The sequence below is a fragment of the Cryptomeria japonica genome, chromosome 3, assembly GCF_030272615.1.
Source record: "Cryptomeria japonica chromosome 3, Sugi_1.0, whole genome shotgun sequence".
NCBI lineage: Eukaryota > Viridiplantae > Streptophyta > Pinopsida > Cupressales > Cupressaceae > Cryptomeria > Cryptomeria japonica.
In genome coordinates, this window is record NC_081407.1 from 652,058,391 (window position 1) to 652,078,987 (window position 20,597).

Genomic DNA, 20,597 nt, shown 5'->3' on the forward strand with positions numbered 1-20,597 from the left:
CACGTGGACACTAGTGGCAGGGATCGAAATGCTATTGTCCGAAATTTTCTTCTGCGTTTAAGTGCCGGCCCACCAGGAATAAGTAGGTGTTCTGTTTCTGTCAGTTAACAATTATTTGTACGTGACGTTTTATGATGACCCGAAAGGGACACGTGTGGACCCCATGCCTATGCACACGCTACATCCGTATGTAGATATTTCTTTTCTTTTCGTGAAGCCTAACGTACAAATCTGCTCCGAAACAGACGCGAACCCTGAACCTCTCTGTCCCTCCACGCAATTTACACAGGAGGTTTTGGAGGTTCCCATGGCGGGATTCTGAAGAATTTCTGGGGGCGGAATGGACAGCGAGAATCCTGAGCAATGTAGTCAGGAAATATCTTGTTTGATTTGCCCTTGTACTAAGCACTGTTTCACTCCTTCCGATCCAGACGGCATTAATACCGCTACGCTTGAATCGACCTCGGCATTAAATTGTTTCGAGTTCGACTCCCAAACCGGCCATTCCACGTCGGTCTCGTCGTCCGATTATGATTTGATCTACCAGGAAATAGAGCTGCAATTTAAGCCAAAGCGAAGATCGCGGCGGTCAGATCGGGGCAAAAGAAACAGAGTAAAGCAGAGGGAGAATGTTTGCAGAGCTCGCCAAGCCTGTAACTGCGCGGCAAGCTTCGCCGCAGACTGCGCCGCTATCTGCTGCTGCCCCTGTGTGCTTCTGAACCTCGTCATTCTCGCCTTTGTGAGAATTCCCTGCGCCTTTGCGGCTAGGGCTGTCCGCTATGCGAAGAAGAAGGCTCGGATTAACACGAATTCCAATCATAAGGAGCGCGATGACGACGATGGCGGCGGTGATGAGATGAGGGAAAAGCGCAATTATTATACGCCTCCCTGGTCCTGTATAGTTTCCCCGCAAACAAGCAGTCCTCTCCAAAGATCGCTCAGCTCGAAGCTCGACACGGACACGCCCTGGGCAGAGCTGTACGCGGCTGGTCATTTAGGGTTTGGGGGCGCTGTCATTTGAAAGAAATTAGGGTTTCTGATAGCCGCCAAGCCGGCCGGCCCTCGAATTTGTTTTCTTGCTTAAATATCATTCATCATAACAAGAAATTTCCTGTTTTGATGCGTTTCTGCCTCTTCTTTTTTGTGCTTTCCTCGCAATTCGTGTCACAGAGCACAGGCGACTCCATTGTTTCATATTTACCTAGGAATGTGTTTGAAATTGCAGATTGTGATTATTGAATTCAGAAGAAGAATTGTACAGAGTAATGGGGGTTGGAAAGCTAAAATCAAGGCCACAGTCAGAATGAAAAGTACTGGAGAGATTTCGATATTTAAATACGGATGGAGGAAGAATTTCATACAGGATCAAACTAGGTACCTTCACAAATACTCAAAATGTTAGGACGCTTATGTACATCACCGTCCAAGACAAGTTGAAGAAATATGAAACTTCTGTTGATGAAATATGACGATATCCTTTTGTAAGGATTCACCTTACTTGTGTTCCGGATCGATCCGTGCCAGGAAAACACTGTTCTAAGAATGTACAGGCAATATCAAACAATGGAGGGAAGCAGACTTTTGGGTTGGAATCACATTTCTGTTTCTCAACCGGTTGTTCAATAATATTTTTTAATTTACAGTTCATAAATTAGAATTGTAAAGAAGTTCAAAAATAAAAATGAGTAGGTAAAGGGGTTCAATTATCCTCCATGTTTCAATAATCATTTAGTTGAATAAGCTAATTAAAACTCTCAATAATGATCCACTTGTATATCTAATAGGGGAAGTGCACCAATAGCCTTTATAGCTAACTTCGTGCACCCACAGATTTGAAATGTCTCTTATGCAACTTAACTGCTCATAGCTATTGGTTTGGCTTCTAGTAGTAACAACGCACACTATGAGATCCGGACGCACACTATGAGATCCGCTCGATACTTATTTAAAGATGTCCAAATAATCGTGCACTTAAAATTATCAATACAAATGATCTAGTAGTCGTGCACAAATACCCTAGTAATCATGCACAAATGGACCAAAAATGCTAAAAAGTGAGCAATTATTGGTACATGTGAAATTTATTATGGACTTTTATTTATCATTTTTTTAAGTTTCTTTAAAGTTAGTAGCTTGGGGGTTGGGTGCACAAAGAGTGAACACTTATTGGAACCATAATGACTACTAATGCTCTTCCCCTAGTTGAAAAGAAAAAGTTAGTAATTAGAGGAATTGTGCAACTTTATTGACACCCATAGCACACAATTATTGGGGCATTTCTGCATATAAAGTATTGGATCAGTGGTGCAAATTTTGTGATGGTCAAAGCGAATGGTTAAGAAGGCAATAGAAAATGTGTATTAGATGTCATCTTGAAATGACCCTTTTTTTAACTCTTGTGTCTATAGTGAATCCTCTCATGTTCATTGTAACTACCCAAAAGCCGAAACAATAGCTATAAGCTCTTAAATCACATGCAAAGAAAAAAAAATGTCAAAATTCGATGTACAAAGGCATAGGGTGTGTAAAGTTAGCTACAAGGTTGCTGGTACACTTCCCTTTTACACTTAAGGGAATATTGTACAATAGTATTTTTTTATTAAAATTGTAAAGCTTTATTAAAAAGTATTATATAATTTATATTAATAATGGTGAAATTTACATATTATGTACATTTTTCTTATGTGGGGCTTACATTGATTAAAATGTTTTGTATGTGATAACAAGTCTACAAGTGACATTTTGATTAGAGTGTTTTTTAATGCAATAACAAGTTTACTACTAGCATATTCTTTCATGAATGTTGCCTCATGGCATTATTTTAATTTAATCTTATTATCACTCATTTTTAGAAACTAGTCTCAATCCTTGAATCTTTTATTCATTAATTTGAATCAAATCTACAAACATAGAGACGAGTCATTTTCATAGCCCTACATTTAGACCTCAAAAATTTAAACTTAAACTTTGTTGATTTCCTCCTATTAGTCATTGTAAGCCAACCAATATCAATTTTATCGATTTGTGTGTCATATTTTAGCGTTTGAGGGCATTCCTTATTTATTCAAATTTTATCTAAGAATTGTTCAAAGAACTTTCTTGTGAGAGCAATATAACACTTAATCATAGAGCATCATAATCGCATTATCATCCTAAACATATTGTTTGCTTACATACTATCTTCAAACTTGATCCATTACTAGTAAATTGGTCCATGTAGGAGCTTAAATGAGGAGAACATAAACGCCACTTAACAAATTCTCAAAACATGTCTATAGGCATCACCAAACTTGAAATAGAGATACAAAAATGTATGATGAGAAAATTCCAATTATTAGATTTTAACTAATTCACTTTCATGGCTCTAGATTTAGTTCAACATGCTAGTTCATTTCCACAAGCATGGATCTAAACCAAAACAAAGTATGTAGCTAGCTTGCCAATTTAGAAACATTTAGCTAATCAATTCCTAAAATTCCAACACAATGGTAAATAAATTCTTGGCATCATTTTCAACATATTCCACAGTTTAGAGATTAAGCTAATTGTTACATTTATTTTATTCATGTTTTATAATTAGCATTGTATTTATTATTCAAGTCCCAACTCTTAAATATAAAATTATAGTTTATTTAATTACTTTGTCCATATGTTTTGTTGGGGGATGGGCTGCAAGGGGGTGGATAAACATCTCAAATCATTATAATAACTTGTTGGCATCAAAAGTGTGAATTAAAGGTGCATGAGTAAGCATCATCTCTTTAGAGCATCATGGGCATTTGCATTTAGCAAGACTAGATCCTTGGTTGGCTCTCTGTGATCAATATTTTTTCTAGTTAATAGAATTACAAGAAAATTGAGATAGATGTCTATGTACACATTCACTTGGATCAAGGCAAGAATTAAAAAAAAAGGAATTTTATTTAAATATAGAAAAACTACCATGAAAAAATATTTAGTTTCACTCATATATTTATGAATGGGCTCTCTTATTTACTTATTTTATTTTCTTCTCATTTCAATTACTTTGTGTAGATGACTTTGGTGCATGGTTCTAATAATTTATGATCTCTTATGATGCACTAACCCAAGACCCTAGATAACTTTTTGTTATGCCTCATCACCCCATTCATAACATATCCAATACATGATTTCATACAACAATTTTCTCTCTGAATTACATCATAGTTATAATTTTGCTTTACAAATGGGATCACATGCAAATACATTTATATTTTTTTAAATATTACACTAGTTGTGTTCCAAGGTTGACACTAAAAAATATGATCATTATGCATTAGCATGCATGCCAAAAAAATGAATTATGTGTTTAGGGATTATATTTGAAGGAATATTACTAGGTCATTTTAACAACACATTGAGTATTCATTAGGATAATACAATTCCATATTTTCACTAACAAATTATACACCCATTGCATTGACTTCTCACTCTATAATTGTTGGTATTCTACACTCTAATGAGAATAGTTGATGTTGTCATTGATGGTAACCAACTGGCAACCAATCAGCAACAAGTTTCTACACATACACTAGCAGGCACTTTCACCAACATCCAGATCACATCAGAAATGAAGTATACCAACACTCAGGCCGACATGGGATAATTTTTTTCTTATATGAATTATATTGTAAATGTAATTAATTATTTGTAAGCCGACTTGGTATATTGTAAAGACTCATATGTGTATGAGATCTCATAGGTCATTTTGTATTATGGTTGAATGTAATGGATAGGAAATTATTGCATGAGGTAATATAGTGGACAATGAAGGTTTTTGTTAAGGTATCTGACTGAGCTTAAACCGATACTGAACCAAGCATTTGAGATGCTATTTTGAGCAGTACATTGTATTGGATTTAATTATCCATATTGTAGTCAGTGAGACTCTTTTGAGCAGTGCGCTCTAGGCAGTTGGCCTTCCTGCATGTGCAGACCCCTATTGTAAGTAGTATTTATTCATATTGGCTAGTGAGTAAATATTGTGGGTCACAAATCCCACCGAGGTTTTTCCCACACCGGGTTTCCACATTAAAATATCTTGTGTTATGGTGTGCATTTATGTTGTCTTTGTTATTTTTGTTTACTGCACTATTTCTTGCTTACCGGTACATTGTTTTGGGTTGCAAAGTTATAAATAAGTTCAAATATTTAACTAACCAGTTAGACACTGATTCACGCCCCCCCTCTCAGTGTCTTTGGGACTGTCATTGAATCTAACAATTGGTATCAGAGGTTGGTCCTGTATTTGCAAAAGCCTAACAACTTGAGGAAGATTCTGAAACCAATACAAATGGAGAATTTAAGAAAATAGTTGGAAGGAGCTCTTGAAGATTTTGATGCAGAAAAATTAAAGAATATCAAACTTGAAGATGATCTGAGTATTGCTAAGGAATTCATTAAAAGACTTCAGGAGAACCTGGTTATAGCACAAAATAAGAGAAAAGAACTTCAAGAGCAAATGCAGAAACATGATGATGAAAAGGAAACTCTTAGTGATATTGTAGACAAGTTGAGGCAAGAGAACACTAACATGAGAAATGAAATGCAAGACTTAACAATGAGGCTATGTAAGGATCTTGAAGACAAAAAGAAGAATGAAAAAGACTTGACTAGGAGACTTAATGATGGAGGAAATGAAAATTTGAGGCTTTGTCATGAAATTGATATGCTAAAGACAAATTCGATTCATATGCAACATGATAAAGAAGAGCTTGTGAAACAAGTTGGAATTCTTGAAAATGAATTGATCATTGCAAATGAACACAAAGACAAATTCAAGAAAAGTTCAAAAAGACTTGATGACATGCTGAAAAAACAAAAACTTGATGGAGATACAATTGGACTTGGATTTGAACATGGAGAAAGATCTGGGACTGTAAATAATCAAGATCACAGTAAACCGGTAAAACAACCTAATGCTTATAAATTTAATGGGAAATTTTTCAATTGCAACAAATTTGGTCATAGAGCAAATCAGTGCAGATTTAGAAATAATTAGAATACAAACTTACCCACCGGTCAATGTTCCAAATGCAACAAAGTTGTTCACAATTCAGAAAATTTCAGAATGAATGTAAAATGCTATGTTTGTGGTAGATTTGGGCATTTATCTAATCAATGCAGAACACAAACTGGTCAAGGATATGGAAAAGCTATTCAAAGGAATAATGTAACTTGTTATGCATGTAACAAGATTAGACATATTGGAAAATTTTGTAGAAGCAAGACTATACTGGCGAACAATAAAGGATCTAGTGTGAAGGGAAAAGAAAAGGTAAATGAAATAAAGCAAGAATTTTCAAAACAATGGATTAAAAAAGTGATGAATTAATGATGAACAGTTAGTACCAAACTGGTATTGAGAGGGGGGGGAATGAATTAGTATAGGCAAAAACACTTTTCTGAACCGGTTTGACTGAAAGCACTGCACTTGACTGGCAAGCAATAACACCGACCTAAATCAGATTACTACCGGTAAAACACAGTGAGAATGTGAAAGACATAAACCGGTAACTCTTAGCTTTCCACACAATCTAACACCTCATTTCCACTTCATCCTAATGCTTAAACAAGTAATCTACCATCATAAATATAATGACTGCTAGTTCAACATGATTTACCACTTTGGCATAATACACTAGACCATCACATGAAAGGCATCACACATGACACATTGATTTTTCACGTGGAAACCCAACTGGGACAAACCATGGTGGGGATGAATATCCACAAGTTGTTCTTTGAACTCTTTTGAAGTCTGCTCTGTTAGGAGCCTAGTCCGGTTAAAGACTATTACAATAGGTTCTGCTAGGAACCGATCCTGCTAGGGATCACCCGGTTAAGGGATGGCTAAATACCCAGTTAAAGGTTCAAACCCTCTTAGAGGTTACCTCACAAGAGGATTTTAAGAACTCATTGAATTAAGTCACCCTGTTAAAGGATTTACACAAAATCTTGTTAAAGCTACCTAGTTAAGGGATTTTGTAACTGCTGAAGTGGTTAGAAGTCAACATGTAATACACTGATTTGATAGCAACACACAATGCCAAGGTAGATCCTCTTTAGCTCCTTTTCTTCTGCAATCACACTCTGCGGGTATCAACACACTTCTCCGGTCTGGAAGAATCAAGTATCACTCACTGGGATACACACATAACATTTGCCAACAACTTCAAAAATGAAAAACATCATCGACCTTATAGGAAACAGATAGGTCAGTATAGCATAAACCCTAAACCCTAAATATTTAGGTTTAACAATTCAGTCGGTTCAATCCAGACTGTTAATCATACTGCATTGAATACAATAGTCTTGAACAGATCTCAAGACGTTCTCCAACGTTCATTCTTTTCCACTTTAGGAAGTTGATAACCCATCACGCGTTCTCCACCGTTTACAGAGACTTCGCACATTCTCGAGGTAGATAGGATCAATCTCCATGCAAGATCCTCAAGGGAATCCTTCATGCACACAAGGTTGATGTGGCAACACTATCTGGTCTTCATTACAATGCTAACTCATCACAAGATATTATTGGTTAAAACACACAGGCTTGGAATGTATCAACCGGAAACCCTAAAGCTGAGACTACCAACCGATAGTCATGCCAAATGAAACCCTGATATAAAACTTCCCATATACCAGTTCTCTTGTCGGTTTGCTTACTACAATATACTGGTTCATACTTCAGCATATTGACATCAATGACAACATACAATATCATCATGTCATCAAGCTCTGCACATATGCCAACAATCTCCCCCTTTGGCATTGATGACAATATTCAAAGATATCTTTCTACTTTTGCTTCACATCTTCTCCCCCTTTGACAACAATGCCAAAGTGGAGGCACAAACAACTATGTCCCACTATGTTGCTCCCCTAAGGAGTAGCATCCTTCAACACACCAATCCTAAAAAAGATTTATCAATGCAATACCTGACTGATGTGGAGCACTCACCTTTAGTTCACCTCTTGAAAGGGCTGTGCCCCTAATTCACCTCTCAAATAGGTAAAGGTAGCCTTTGGTAGAGGCTTGGTGAATATGTCTGCTAACTACTCCTTACTAGAAACATGTTCCAATACAACCTCTTTGTTCTGAACATTCTCCCTCAAGAAATGATACTTGAGCTCGAAGTGCTTGGTTCTAGTATGCAAAACTTGATCTTTGGAGATGTTAATTGCACTTGTGTTGTCACAAAATATACTTACCAGTTCAAATACAGGAACTTTGAAGCCATTTAATACATGCTTCATCCAAATTGTCTGGGTGCAATTCATAAATGCTGCAGCATACTCCGCTTCTGCAGTAGACTGAGAGATACAACTCTGCTTCTTACTCATCCATGAGACCAGTCTACCACTAAGAAAGAATGCACCACCGGTTGTGCTCTTCTGGTCATCCACATTACCAGCCCAATCAGAATCTGTAAACACTTTCAAGTTGAAATCATTACTGTATGGATACCACAATCCATAGTCAATAGTTCCCTTCTGATATCTAAGAATCTGCTTGACTGCTACCAAGTGGGATTCTCTTGGGCTTTTCTAGAACCGTGCAGTAATGCCCACTGCATGTGCAATGTTCGGTCTTCTATGTACTACATAGTGCAACTTACCAATCATTGATCGGTATTCCTTCTCATTTACCAACATTGAGTCATCCTCTTTTGATAGTTTACAACCGGTCACCATCGGTGTACCAACCGGTTTGTTGTCTTCCATACCAAAGGTCTTCAACACCTCTTTGACATACTTGGATTGAGTGATAAAGATTCCATCTTTCATTTTTTGAATCTGTAGTCCAATGAATAACTTAATCTCCCCTATAAGTGACATCTCAAATTCCTTTTTCATCTCATCTGCAAAATCATGACTCATCTTGTCATCTCCACCAAAAATTATGTCATCAACAAATACTTCATAGATCAGAATCTAATCTCCTTATGATTTTAAGTAGATATTGCTATCTTCACTTGTTCTTTCAAATCCAATCTTCACAAGATGGGAATGCAAGCATTCATACCATGCTCTAGGTGTCTGCTTTAGTCCATACAAGGCTTTATGTAGCCTACACACCATGTCATTGTCTTCTGATAGGGCAAACCCATCTAGCTACTCTATATACACCTCCTCTTCAAGTATTCCAATCAGGAATGTAGATTTTACATCCATTTGATATACTTTGAATCCCTTAAAAGTTGCATATGCAAGAAGCATACGAACTCCTTCCAATATGGCTATAGGAGCAAAGGTTTCTCCATAGTCTTCTCCTTCTTCTTGGGCATATCCTTTACACACCAGTCTGGCTTTGTTTCTTACTACTGTGCCATCCTCATTTAGCTTATTTCTGAAAACCCATTTGGTGCCAATGACATTTTTATGCTCAGGTCTGGGTACCAAAGACCATGTACCATTCTTTTCTATTTGGTCAAGTTCCTCTTCCATTGCCTTAATCCAGTCTTCATCTTTATGTGCCTCTTTAAATGATTTAGGCTCAAATTCAGAGATCATACAAGAGTTTTCTCTGACCTTTCTTCTTGTAAGAATTCCTACATCCTTATCTCCTATGATCTGCTTTGGATCATGATTTAGCTTAACATACCTAGGGATGATCTTAACAGATCCCTCTTGCTTTTCTTCTTCATCCTCATCTTCATCATCATCAACATCTACTGGTGTAGGAGCACAATTACTGGTACTAGGTTGTTTTGCAACCGGTTCCCAGAAGGTTACTACCAGTTCATCTCCTACTTTCTCGTTGTCAGTTTCCTCAGGTTTCTCAGAGGTTTCATCAACTCTAACATTGATGCATTCAACAATTCTCTGAGTCCTATTGTTGAAACATTTGAGAGCTTTACTCTTGGTGGAATATCCTAGGAATATTCCTTCATCACATTTTGCATCAAACTTTCTCTGCTGTTCACTCCTCTTGATATAACATTTGCTACCAAACACTCTAAAGTAGCTTACCACTAGTGTCTTGCCAGTCCAATACTCATAAGGAGTTTTATCCTTGCCTTTCTTGATGAGTACCCGGCTCATTGTGTAGATTGTAATGCTCACCGCTTCTCTCCAAAAGGTGTGAGCAACCTTCCCTTGGATCAACATAGTTCTAGTTGCTTCAACCACAATTCGGTTGTTCCTCTCTGCTAGGCCATTCTGTTGTGGAGTCTGGGGGGTAGACAGTTGCCTCTTGATGCCATTCTCTTCATAGTATTTGTTGAATTCACCAGAAGTGAATTCTCCTCCTTGATTAGTTCTAAGGCATTTGATTCTCTTACCGCTTTCTTTTTCTACCAGTGCTCTGAAGGCTTTGAACTTTCCAAAGGCTTCAGACTTGTCCTTCAAGAATGTGACCCACATCATTCTTGAGTAATCATCAGTAAGAATCATAAAATACCTATCTCCCTGCACACTCCTAGTTTTCATAGGACCACACAAATCAAAATGCACAAGATCAAGTAAATTGTCTGCAATGAAAGATTTACCTTTGAAGGTTGAGGAAGACATTTTCCCCATTTGACACTCTTTGCACAAAGGATTTTCCGGTTTTCTCAGCACAAACAATCCTCTAACTGCCTTGATCTTACTGGCCTTCACAATGTTATCAAAGTTTACATGGAAGAGTCTCCTATGCCATATCTAGCTATCATCAAACTTCGCCATAAGACATGTATTGATATTTGCATTCAGCTGAAATAGGTTACCTTTGATCTGCATACCGGTGGCCATCAGTTCACCATTCTTTCCTTTGATTTTGCACACTCCATTTTTGAATTCCAGAGTGAGTCCATTATCATTCAACTGGGCAATACTCAATAGGTTGTGTCTGAGACCTTCTACCCAATACACATTATCAACACTGCATTTTCCATTCAGAGAGATAGACCCTCTACCTTTTACCATACATGGTGCATCATTACCAAAATGGAGGACCACACCACCATCACAATCTTCCAAAGATAGAAACTTACTCCGGTCACCAATCATATGGTGAGAATAGCCATTGTCAATAATCCACTCATTAGGATTATCAAAGCGGGAGACAAGAGCCTTCTTGTCTGACACATCTTCCTTGACTACTACAAACACAATATCTTCACTTTCTTCATCTTTTGATTCCTCATCAGTGACACCTTCATCAACTGCTATAAAACTGTTTCTCTGGTTTCCTCCTTTGAACTTGAACTTTTCTGGTTTGTCCTTATTATCACCATTAGGATAGTTTAAAACAATGTGTCCTATCCTATTGCAAGAGAAGCATTTCAAAGGGAGCTTACCTTTGTATTTACCAATTCCCTTAGGAAGTCTCTTGGCAAGAAGAGCTTCAAATTCCATCAGGATCTCCTCATCATCTATTTCTCTGCTTTGTCTTGGTTCACAACTGGTGCTTGCTTCTTTTCCCTTTCTAAATGGTGCAACAGATTCTCTAAAGGTCGATTCAGTCTTCCGAATACTGTCATCATAATTATTTAGCTCATAAGTGGTCAACTCTACTATGATGGAGTCTAGGGATACCTTTGTTTTGTCTATAGACCTCAACGCCTGAATAGAAGCAACCCTTATTGCATAGACCGGTAATAAGGATCTCAAGACTTTGCTAACAACAATGGAATCATCAATTTTGCCTCTTGCACTCTTGATGTCTCCAACAATAGTTTTGATTCTTATTCCATATTGTTGAATGGTCTCTCCTTCAACCATTCACATGTCTTCAAACTTTCCCCTAAGGCTCTCTTCCTTAACTTGTTTCACATGCTCATCACTGCCATAGATATTCTCAAGAACATCCCATACTTCTTTGGGATTATCTTTATCCTGGACATCAATAAACTCAATGTCAAATAAACTGCTGATTAGGGCTTCCATGACTTGCCCATTCTCCTGAATCTCTCTCTTTTGATCATCGGTGATAGTACCGGTAGGAATAACATAAGAAATCTCAACATAGATCCAGTGTTGAGCACCCATGCTTCTGATGTATATCTTCATTCTGTCCTTCCATATTTTAAAGTTATCTCTGTTAAACTTTGGACCTTGCCTCTTCATCATTAGAGTAGGATCTTTTCCTCAAGCGGTCAAGCTTACAACACAAAGGACCTGGAGGACACTCTGATACCAATTGATGAATTAATGATGAATAGTTAGTACTAGACCAGTACTAAGAGGGGGGGGGGTGAATCAGTACAGGCAAAAACACTTTTCTGAATCGGTTTGACTAAAAGCACTGCACTTGACTAGAAAGCAATAACACCGATCTAAATCAGATTACTATCGATAAAACACAGTGAGAATGTGAAAGACATAAACCGATAACTCTAAGTTTTCCACACAATCTGACACCTCGTTTCCACTTCATCCTAATGCCTAAACAAGTAATCTACCATCATAAATATAATGACTGCTAGTTCAACATGATTTACCACTTTGACATAAAACACTAGACCATCACATGAAAGGCATCACACATGACACACTAATTTTTCACATGGAAACCCAGCTGGGAAAAACCATGATGGGGATGAATACCCACAAGCTGTTCTTTGAACTCTTTTGAAGTCTGCTCTATTAGGAGCCTAATCTGGTTAAAGACTATTACAATAGGTTCTGCTAGGAACCGATCCTACTAGGGATCACCCGGTTAAGGGATGGCTAAATACCTGGTTAAATGTTCAAACCCTGTTAGCGGTTACCTCACAAGAGGATTTTAAGAACTCATTGAATTGAGTCACCCTATTAAAGGATTTACACAAAATCCTGTTAAAGCTACCCGGTTAAGGGATTTTGCAACTGCTGAAGTGGTTAGAAGTCAACAGGTAATACACTGATCTGATAGCAGCACACAATGCCAAGGCAGATCCTCTTTAGCTCCTTTTCTTCTGCAATCACACTCTGCGGGTATCAACACACTTCTCCGGTCTAGCAAGAATCAAGTATCACTCACTAGGATACACACATAACATTTGCCAACAACTTCAAAAATGAAAAACATCATCGACCTTATAGGAAATAGATAGGTCGGTATCATAAATGCTAAACCCTAAACATTTAGGTTTAACAATTCAGTCGGTTCAATCTAGATTGTTAATCATACTACATTTAATACAAAAGTCTTGAATAGATCTCAAGATGTTCTCCAACATTCATTCTTTGTCGCTTCAGGAAGTTGATAACCTATCACGCGTTCTCCACCATTTTTAGAGACTTTGCACATTCCCAAGGTAGATAAGATCAATCTCCCTGCAAGATCCTCAAGGAAATCCTTCATGCACACAAGGCTGACGTGGCAACACTATCTGGTCTTCATTACAATGCTAACTCATCACAAGATATCATCGGTTAAATCACACAGGCTTGGAATGCATCAACTAGAAACATTGAAGCTAAGACTACCAACCGGTAGTCATGCCAAATGAAACCCTGATACAGAACATCCCATATACCGATTCTCATTCCAGCATACCGATTTACCTTGAATAAACATACCACTTCACTTTTTCACATATACCGGTTCACAACCATACCGGTTCTCTTGCCACTTTGCTTACTACAATATACCGGTTCATACTTCAGCATATTGACATCAATGACAACATACAATATCATCATGTCATCAAGCTCTGCACATATGCCAACAAAAAGGAGATCAGAAAGTTGATGAATCTATCTCTACACTGGTAGAATAGAGTAACCCTCCACTGGTAGGAGATTCTTCATCTAACTAAGGAATAATCCTTAGGGGGTATTGAAGCAAATTGAAAATCATGCATTCTACCCTCGGTTGATGGGAAGAAGATACATTTCTTCTTTACCGGCAGATATGTTAAGTTTACACTTATTCGATGAGCATTTAATGCGATTTTTGAAGAACTTTTTGGTTATAAAACACCAAAAAACCCTCATTTCGACTCACCAAGCATACACACATTCAGAGAGTGCGAAATTGAGCAAGGGCAATCTAAAGGTGAAGTAGCGAAGTGATTTTCAGGCATTCAAGGATTTCAAGCTAAGAGGTATTTTTCTTTCGAAATGGCATCTTCATCTTTTGCACCTCACCAAAGAGATACCTGACATTGGTCATAAGGACTTTGGATATGACATCCTGGTAGGCAAACAAATCAAGGAAACTATAACCGGTATGGACTATAATAGTGACAACATTATAATAGATTTCTTCAAAAAAATTTAGACTAAGGTGAGAGCTAGAGAAAGGTTACCCCAAAGCATAGTAGACAAGTATGACAAGCAAATCTGCTTTGTAATCAAACGTGATGAGACATGGATGGAAGCATTTAGCCCTAGAACTATTTGGGTTACCGAAATGGGTTATGGAGTTGATTTACACATTCTTGAAACATATGCAAAAACATTACTTTAGGCACCTAGAGAACCAACTGAAGAAACTTTTGGAAATGCTGAGACCATTGAGAGTGTTGTTTCAATGCAAATATAGAGAAAAAGAAGAGAGAAGTTTATCAGAGATGCATCCAAGATGGCCAAGGAGGTCAAAGAAAATGTGATGAACATAAGTGGTATATTCGCTAGTTATCTGGAAGGATTGAAACCAGAAGCTCATGTTTCACCGGTTGTTACTTCTTCAGATATTAACAGTGGGAAAGCACCAGAGTTCAAAAGAGTTGAAAGAAGGAAGAGAAAACCCTCACTGGTACCCTCTCCTTCTCCCAAAAGGACTAGAACTTTGAGGAAGAAGCAGTAGGCAGTTAGGGAACCTAAAAAGAAACTAACACTAAAGAAGAAACAAACTAAGACACCAGATACCCTGACACCAGTGGAACTGGTAAATGAGATCACAGAGGATGGAAATCTTTGCAATGTAAATAAATACTATCATTCTTACTAAGATTCAGACAAGGACACTATAGAGGCCAATATAATTTTGCATTTAGATATCTATAAAAAGGTTTTGATTGAAGTTGTAGAGGATCTACCGAATGACTTATATTTAAGGCTAGAAGCTAAAAGAATATCAGTGATGGAATTGGATAAAAAGCTAAAATTTGAAGCATTATTGGCAATGCACTTTGTAAACTCTAGAGAGGAAATTGATGAGCTAATCTTTGAGGCAAACCGGTCAATTTTTGTTTGTGAACATCGACAAGTCAGCCTAATGGCTAGGACAGTCAAGGAGATTGTTGATGAGACTACAAACAAATGAGATATCTTTTTTGTTGAAAAGGAAAAGAAAGAGGAAAAGGAAAGACAAAAAATAGACAAATATTTTGCTAAGGTGTACCAAAAGGACAAAGGGAAAGGCAAGATTGGAGGCGTCCCTGCTATAAAGGTAACTGATAGCATCCCTCCACTAGCTCAGGACACCCCTCCATTAACTTCAACATCATCGATACATACAAAAAATCAACCGGATAAGGCAATTGATGAAGTAACTCATGATGATACTAACCCAGAGTCTGAAATAATTTTCACCATGAATGTGGATATACAGGATATCGACATTGTTGTAGATAAAGAGATTGCAGAGGTTAAGATAGATGATGTTAAGTATAGTAAGGTCTCTAAGATACCGACACACACTGTTGACTCTCAAAAGACCGAGATACCGACACAAGCAAAGAAATCAGAGATTGAGAAACCAACAGAGGATAAGGGAACTAACACAGAGCAACCAGAATCAGAGAAACCAGCAGTTGAAGAGGTACTGGTACAGACTGAAAAATCAAAAGCAGAGGTACAAACACAGACAGAGGAACTGGTAGAAAATGTAAGTAAAGCGGAAGCAACTGATAGAAATAAGGAGGAAATAGTGAAGGTAATTGGGCAAGGATCTGTTGAGAGGAAACCCATAGCAGAACCAAGCACATCTACAGGTGAATTTAGACCTACTAACATAACATAGGTTCTATTGGATTCTATCAAGAGGATAACAGATTGTAATGCCTTAGCATTTAAGGCTATTGACAACACAATACCTATCTTGAAAATGATTGCACCTACCTATAAGATAGATCACATTAATGATTCTTTAGGTAAATTGGACACATTGTCCAAATTCATTGCTGAAAAATATCATAACTATAGATAAGGTGAATGAGGATACCATAAAGGAAAGAGCAGATAAAGAGAAAGGAGAATTCTTTGAGAAAACCATCAAACATTGTAATGAGCATATGGATTCATTATTACCAGTACTCAACTAAACAATTTTGGAATATAAGGAGTTGTATAGAGAAGCATGTAAACCTCACTATTTGACAGAGGATATAGACGAGGAAATCAAGAAGACATAGAAAGAAATCGATGATATTGCAGATAATTTGATAGGATCTTTGGGACTTATCTCAATTTTTGAGCAAGAAATGGCAATTTTTTAGGAGAAGTTAGAGAAAATTGAGGAAGAGAAAGAAAAGATTAGGTCAAAAGCTCGAGAACTCAAAAGTAAACTTGGTCCAAAATTGGACTGTCTCATTACTCAGTGGGTTGAGCTATGAAAGGCAACAGTTCAAGGAGAGCGGTCACCGAAGCAGCAAATGCACTATCTAACCGACATGATCCAGTAGACCGAGACCATTCTCTCTGACAACAACAAATTCATGCGAAGCCTTAATCTAATTTTGACAAACATTTTTCAAATTGTAACCAACCGATTATAGGCGATGAGGTAGCATTTTTGTATTCTTTGATTCTTTTTGACATCCTTTTCCATTGATGTCAAAGGGGGAGTAATAGTATGGAGAAAGATAAGGAATAGTATGGAGAAAATAAATGCACAAAGGAGATCACTTGCTTAGGGGAAGCACACTTCTTTTTGGATTCTATTTTTTAGATAGCAGTTTTAGATTTTTCTCATGAGTGTTGCCATCAATGCCAAAGGGGGAGATTGTTGGAATTCTACACTCTAATGAGAATAGTTGATGTTGTCATTGATGGCAACCAACTGGAAACCAACCAACAACAGGTTTCTACACATACACTGGCAAACACCAACATTGGCAGGCACTTTCACTGGCATCCAGATCACACCGAAAATGAAGTATACTGGCACTTAGGTCGACATGGGATAAAGTTTTTCTTATATGAATTATATTGTAAATGTAATTAATTATTTTTAAGATGACTCGGTATATTGTAAAGACTCATATATGTATGAGATCTCATAGGCCATTTTGTATTATGGTTGAATGTAATGGATAGGAAATTATTGTATGAGGTAATATAGTCGACAACGAAGGTTCTTGTTAAGGTATCTGACTGAGCTTAAACTGGTATTGAACTAAGCATTTGAGATGCTATTTTGAGCAATACATTGTATTGGATTTAATTATCCATATTGTAGTCAGTGAGACTCTTTTGAGCAATGCGCTCTAGGCAGTTGGCCTTCCTACATGTGCAGGCCCCTATTGTAAGTAGTATTTATTCATATTGGCTAGTGAGTAAATATTGTGGGTCACAAATCCCACCGAGGTTTTTCCCACACCGGTTTTCCTTGTTAAAATATCTTGTGTTGTGGTGTGCATTTATGATGTCTCTGTTATTTCTGTTTACTGCACTATTTCTTGCTTACCGGTACATTGTTTTGGGTTGCAAAGTTATAAATAATTTCAAATACTTAACTAACCGGTTAGACATTGATTCACCCCCCCATCTCAGTGTCTTTGGGTCTGTCATTGAATCTAACAATAATAACATCCAACTTCACTATCAATTTCTCTTTTTATTGTTAACCTAGTCTTGGCATTTGACTAGTGCAAGTAAGTCCTATAATTTAATCCTTGCAATAACAAATTCCACAATGCTTCTTAGCACTACCAAAAAATTTCTTTAATATCTTATATATTACCACATGAACAAGTTATGTATATTCATAAGGCCCAATTCTTCTCAAGATAGAATCATGAATAATTGGATGGGATTACACCCTTAACCAAGATCATCTAAATCATGATCATATCATAGACACTCATTGATTTTGTTTATCTAGTTGTATACTTTAAGTATCAACTTTTATCACAATGTCACATATGTCAAACTTCACATCGAGTTAACTTCATGTGTGCATCTATAATCCATCTTGTTTCAATTTTATCCCATACTTGTTAAATCTATCTTAGTTTTAATTCACCAATTTATTCAAGAGCAATTCTATTTATAATTTTATCAATATTAAAAAGAACTACCAAAATAAAAATATGTTATAAATATATATTATTGTAAGGAAATAGGTATACACATAAAGGAAATATTAGAAATTCTTTGATTGTTTAATTTTTATCAAATTTGTAAAAAATTATTTTATAATTGATGCAAGATCATCCCTAGTTCATGGCAATCTTTCATCAACCAAAAACATTATCTTTTCAATTTGTTTCCTATTTTGTAGTTTCAACATTTCTTTCTATGTTTCTTTGCATTTGCTCATCAGATCTTGTGGAGCTGGATTTTGTTTGTGAACATGTTCATCTACCTTATTCTAAGTCCGCGAGACATTTGGATCTTTTTCTGGCAAGTTATCGCTTCTGAAATCTGAGACAGTTTTGTGGCTTGGAACATCGGAACCGCTTGGACCTATTTGTTATTGGTGAATCTTGCAGATCACTTTAATAGCTTGCAAAGCTTCAATTCATTGTTTCCAACATTCCTTGGTGTGTGGCCTACCTTCCCTTGGGTCTACACTTCATTCTATGGATTTTCTGGAAGGATCTCTTTGGCAAAGGCCAACCTTGTTATTTTACACGTTACATCTTGTTCATCGGCATTTGTTTCATCTTGGCTAGACGCAGATCATTCTTGATCATATAAATCAATGTAATTAAGCATTTAAAATTAGTTATGATAACATAGAAGAATAATCATAAGATGAGGAGATCAGGAGTTGGCTCAAATTCTTGCTTGAGCCCGAATATTATAATTGAGCATGTTTGTAATCAAGCCCGTGAGTCGAATCTTGTGAGCTTGCATGTTGTCGACAGTTTGTAATTGATTTTCATAATATAATACAATTTGTTTTTGAATTTCCTCCATCACATTGAGTTGTTTCTATTGTGCACGGTCTAGATTGTTCTCTTTGAGGACCCTCTTGTTGTGACTGCACCAAGTGGTATTAGAGCAATTTTTTCATTTTGGAGATTGTGTTGTCTTGTAAGATTTTATTGTGGGGTGGCGGATTGAGGATCTGGCCTACAACTGTAGAGGACTTGCATGAAGATGGCCCGGAGAAATGCTAGAGGTGTTGGAGTGCATAGAAATGTAGACCCTGTTGTGATGGAAATGTTGAGAGGAATTGCAGCCCGATTAGAAGCTGTTGAAATTGCCTAGAGAAGAGGTTGACATGTTGAAGATGTGAGTGAAGATGAGGAAGAAGAAGTGGCTGGAGAAGAAGGAGAAAATATGTTGGTGAAAGATCCAGATGAAGAAAGGTTCATAAGAGCCTTGACAAGAGCGAATACTAGACCACAATTTACCCCACCGAACTATGATGGCAAGTTGGATTCGGATGAATTGTTGGAATGGATCATGGAGATGGAAAAGTATTTTGATTTTGAAGGTACCATGGAAGATAAGAAGGCGAGATATGCTTGCACTAAGTTGAAAGGTCATGAATCTCTTTGGTGGGAACATTTGGAGGTAGATAGACATAGAAGAGGTAAAGAGAAGATCAAATCTTGGGAGTGGATGGTTAGTAAGTTGAAATCTAAGTTTATGCCTACCAATTACCAAGTGAATCTATTTCAGAAGTTGCAGAATCTGAAGCAGAAGGAATCTAGTGTGAAGGAGTATACCCAAGCATTCTACGATTTGAATATCAGATTTAGACATACTGATGATGAGATTGAACAAGTTGCTAGGTACCTGAATGGGTTGTGGGTGTCTATACAAGATGAAATCAATCTAATTAAGTTGCAGAGTGTTGAGGAAGCCTATCAATATACCTTGAAAGAAGAAGAGAATTTGAACAAAAGAGATGAGCAGAAGCAAAGAGGTAGAGGTGGAAGGTTTTCCAGAGGAATATTTCAAGGAGGAAGAAGCTATTCCGGAGAAAGAGGACCCTATACAGATCAGAGAAAAAACAAAGAAGTTAGCAGAGATGGTAGTTCATATCGGAAGGATGATAGAAATTTTGACTAGAGAAGATAACCTAATGGATACTGAAATCAAGGTTATGGAAATGAAGATAGAGGACAAGATAAAAGAGTGTTTAGAGGAACCCGCTTTAAGTGCGGAGGAGAAGGACATCGTGCTTTTGAATGTAAGAAGGCATAGAAAACTGGAAGAGTAGCATTGGTAGAAGAAGACCATACCAGATCAACTAATAAACTGCAAGATGGAGAATTGTTGGTGATGAGGAGAGCTTTGTGTGACACTAGAAAGGATGAGGAGCCCTTATAGAGCAGGAATTGTTCAAGACCCAATGTAAGGTATCCGAGAAGTGTTGTAAAGTTATAATTGATAATTATAGCTCAGATAATCTTGTTTCGAAGGAGATGGTGAATAAGCTGAATTTGGAGAGATTGAAGCACCCTAAGCCTTATCAGATGCATGGATTCAAGATGATCATAAGATACTAGTAAGTGAACAATGTTTGGTGAAATTCAAAA

General features: G+C 37.1%; 1 protein-coding gene across 1 annotated transcript; it reads left to right on the forward strand.

Moving 5' to 3' along the window:
• Window positions 1–217: 217 nt before the first annotated feature.
• Window positions 218–1,706, forward strand: LOC131874661 (uncharacterized). The gene has a single exon (XM_059218496.1). It carries the CDS (start codon window positions 341–343, stop codon window positions 1,019–1,021), a length of 681 nt encoding a protein of 226 aa, XP_059074479.1. The 5' UTR covers window positions 218–340; the 3' UTR covers window positions 1,022–1,706.
• Window positions 1,707–20,597: the final 18,891 nt, after the last annotated feature.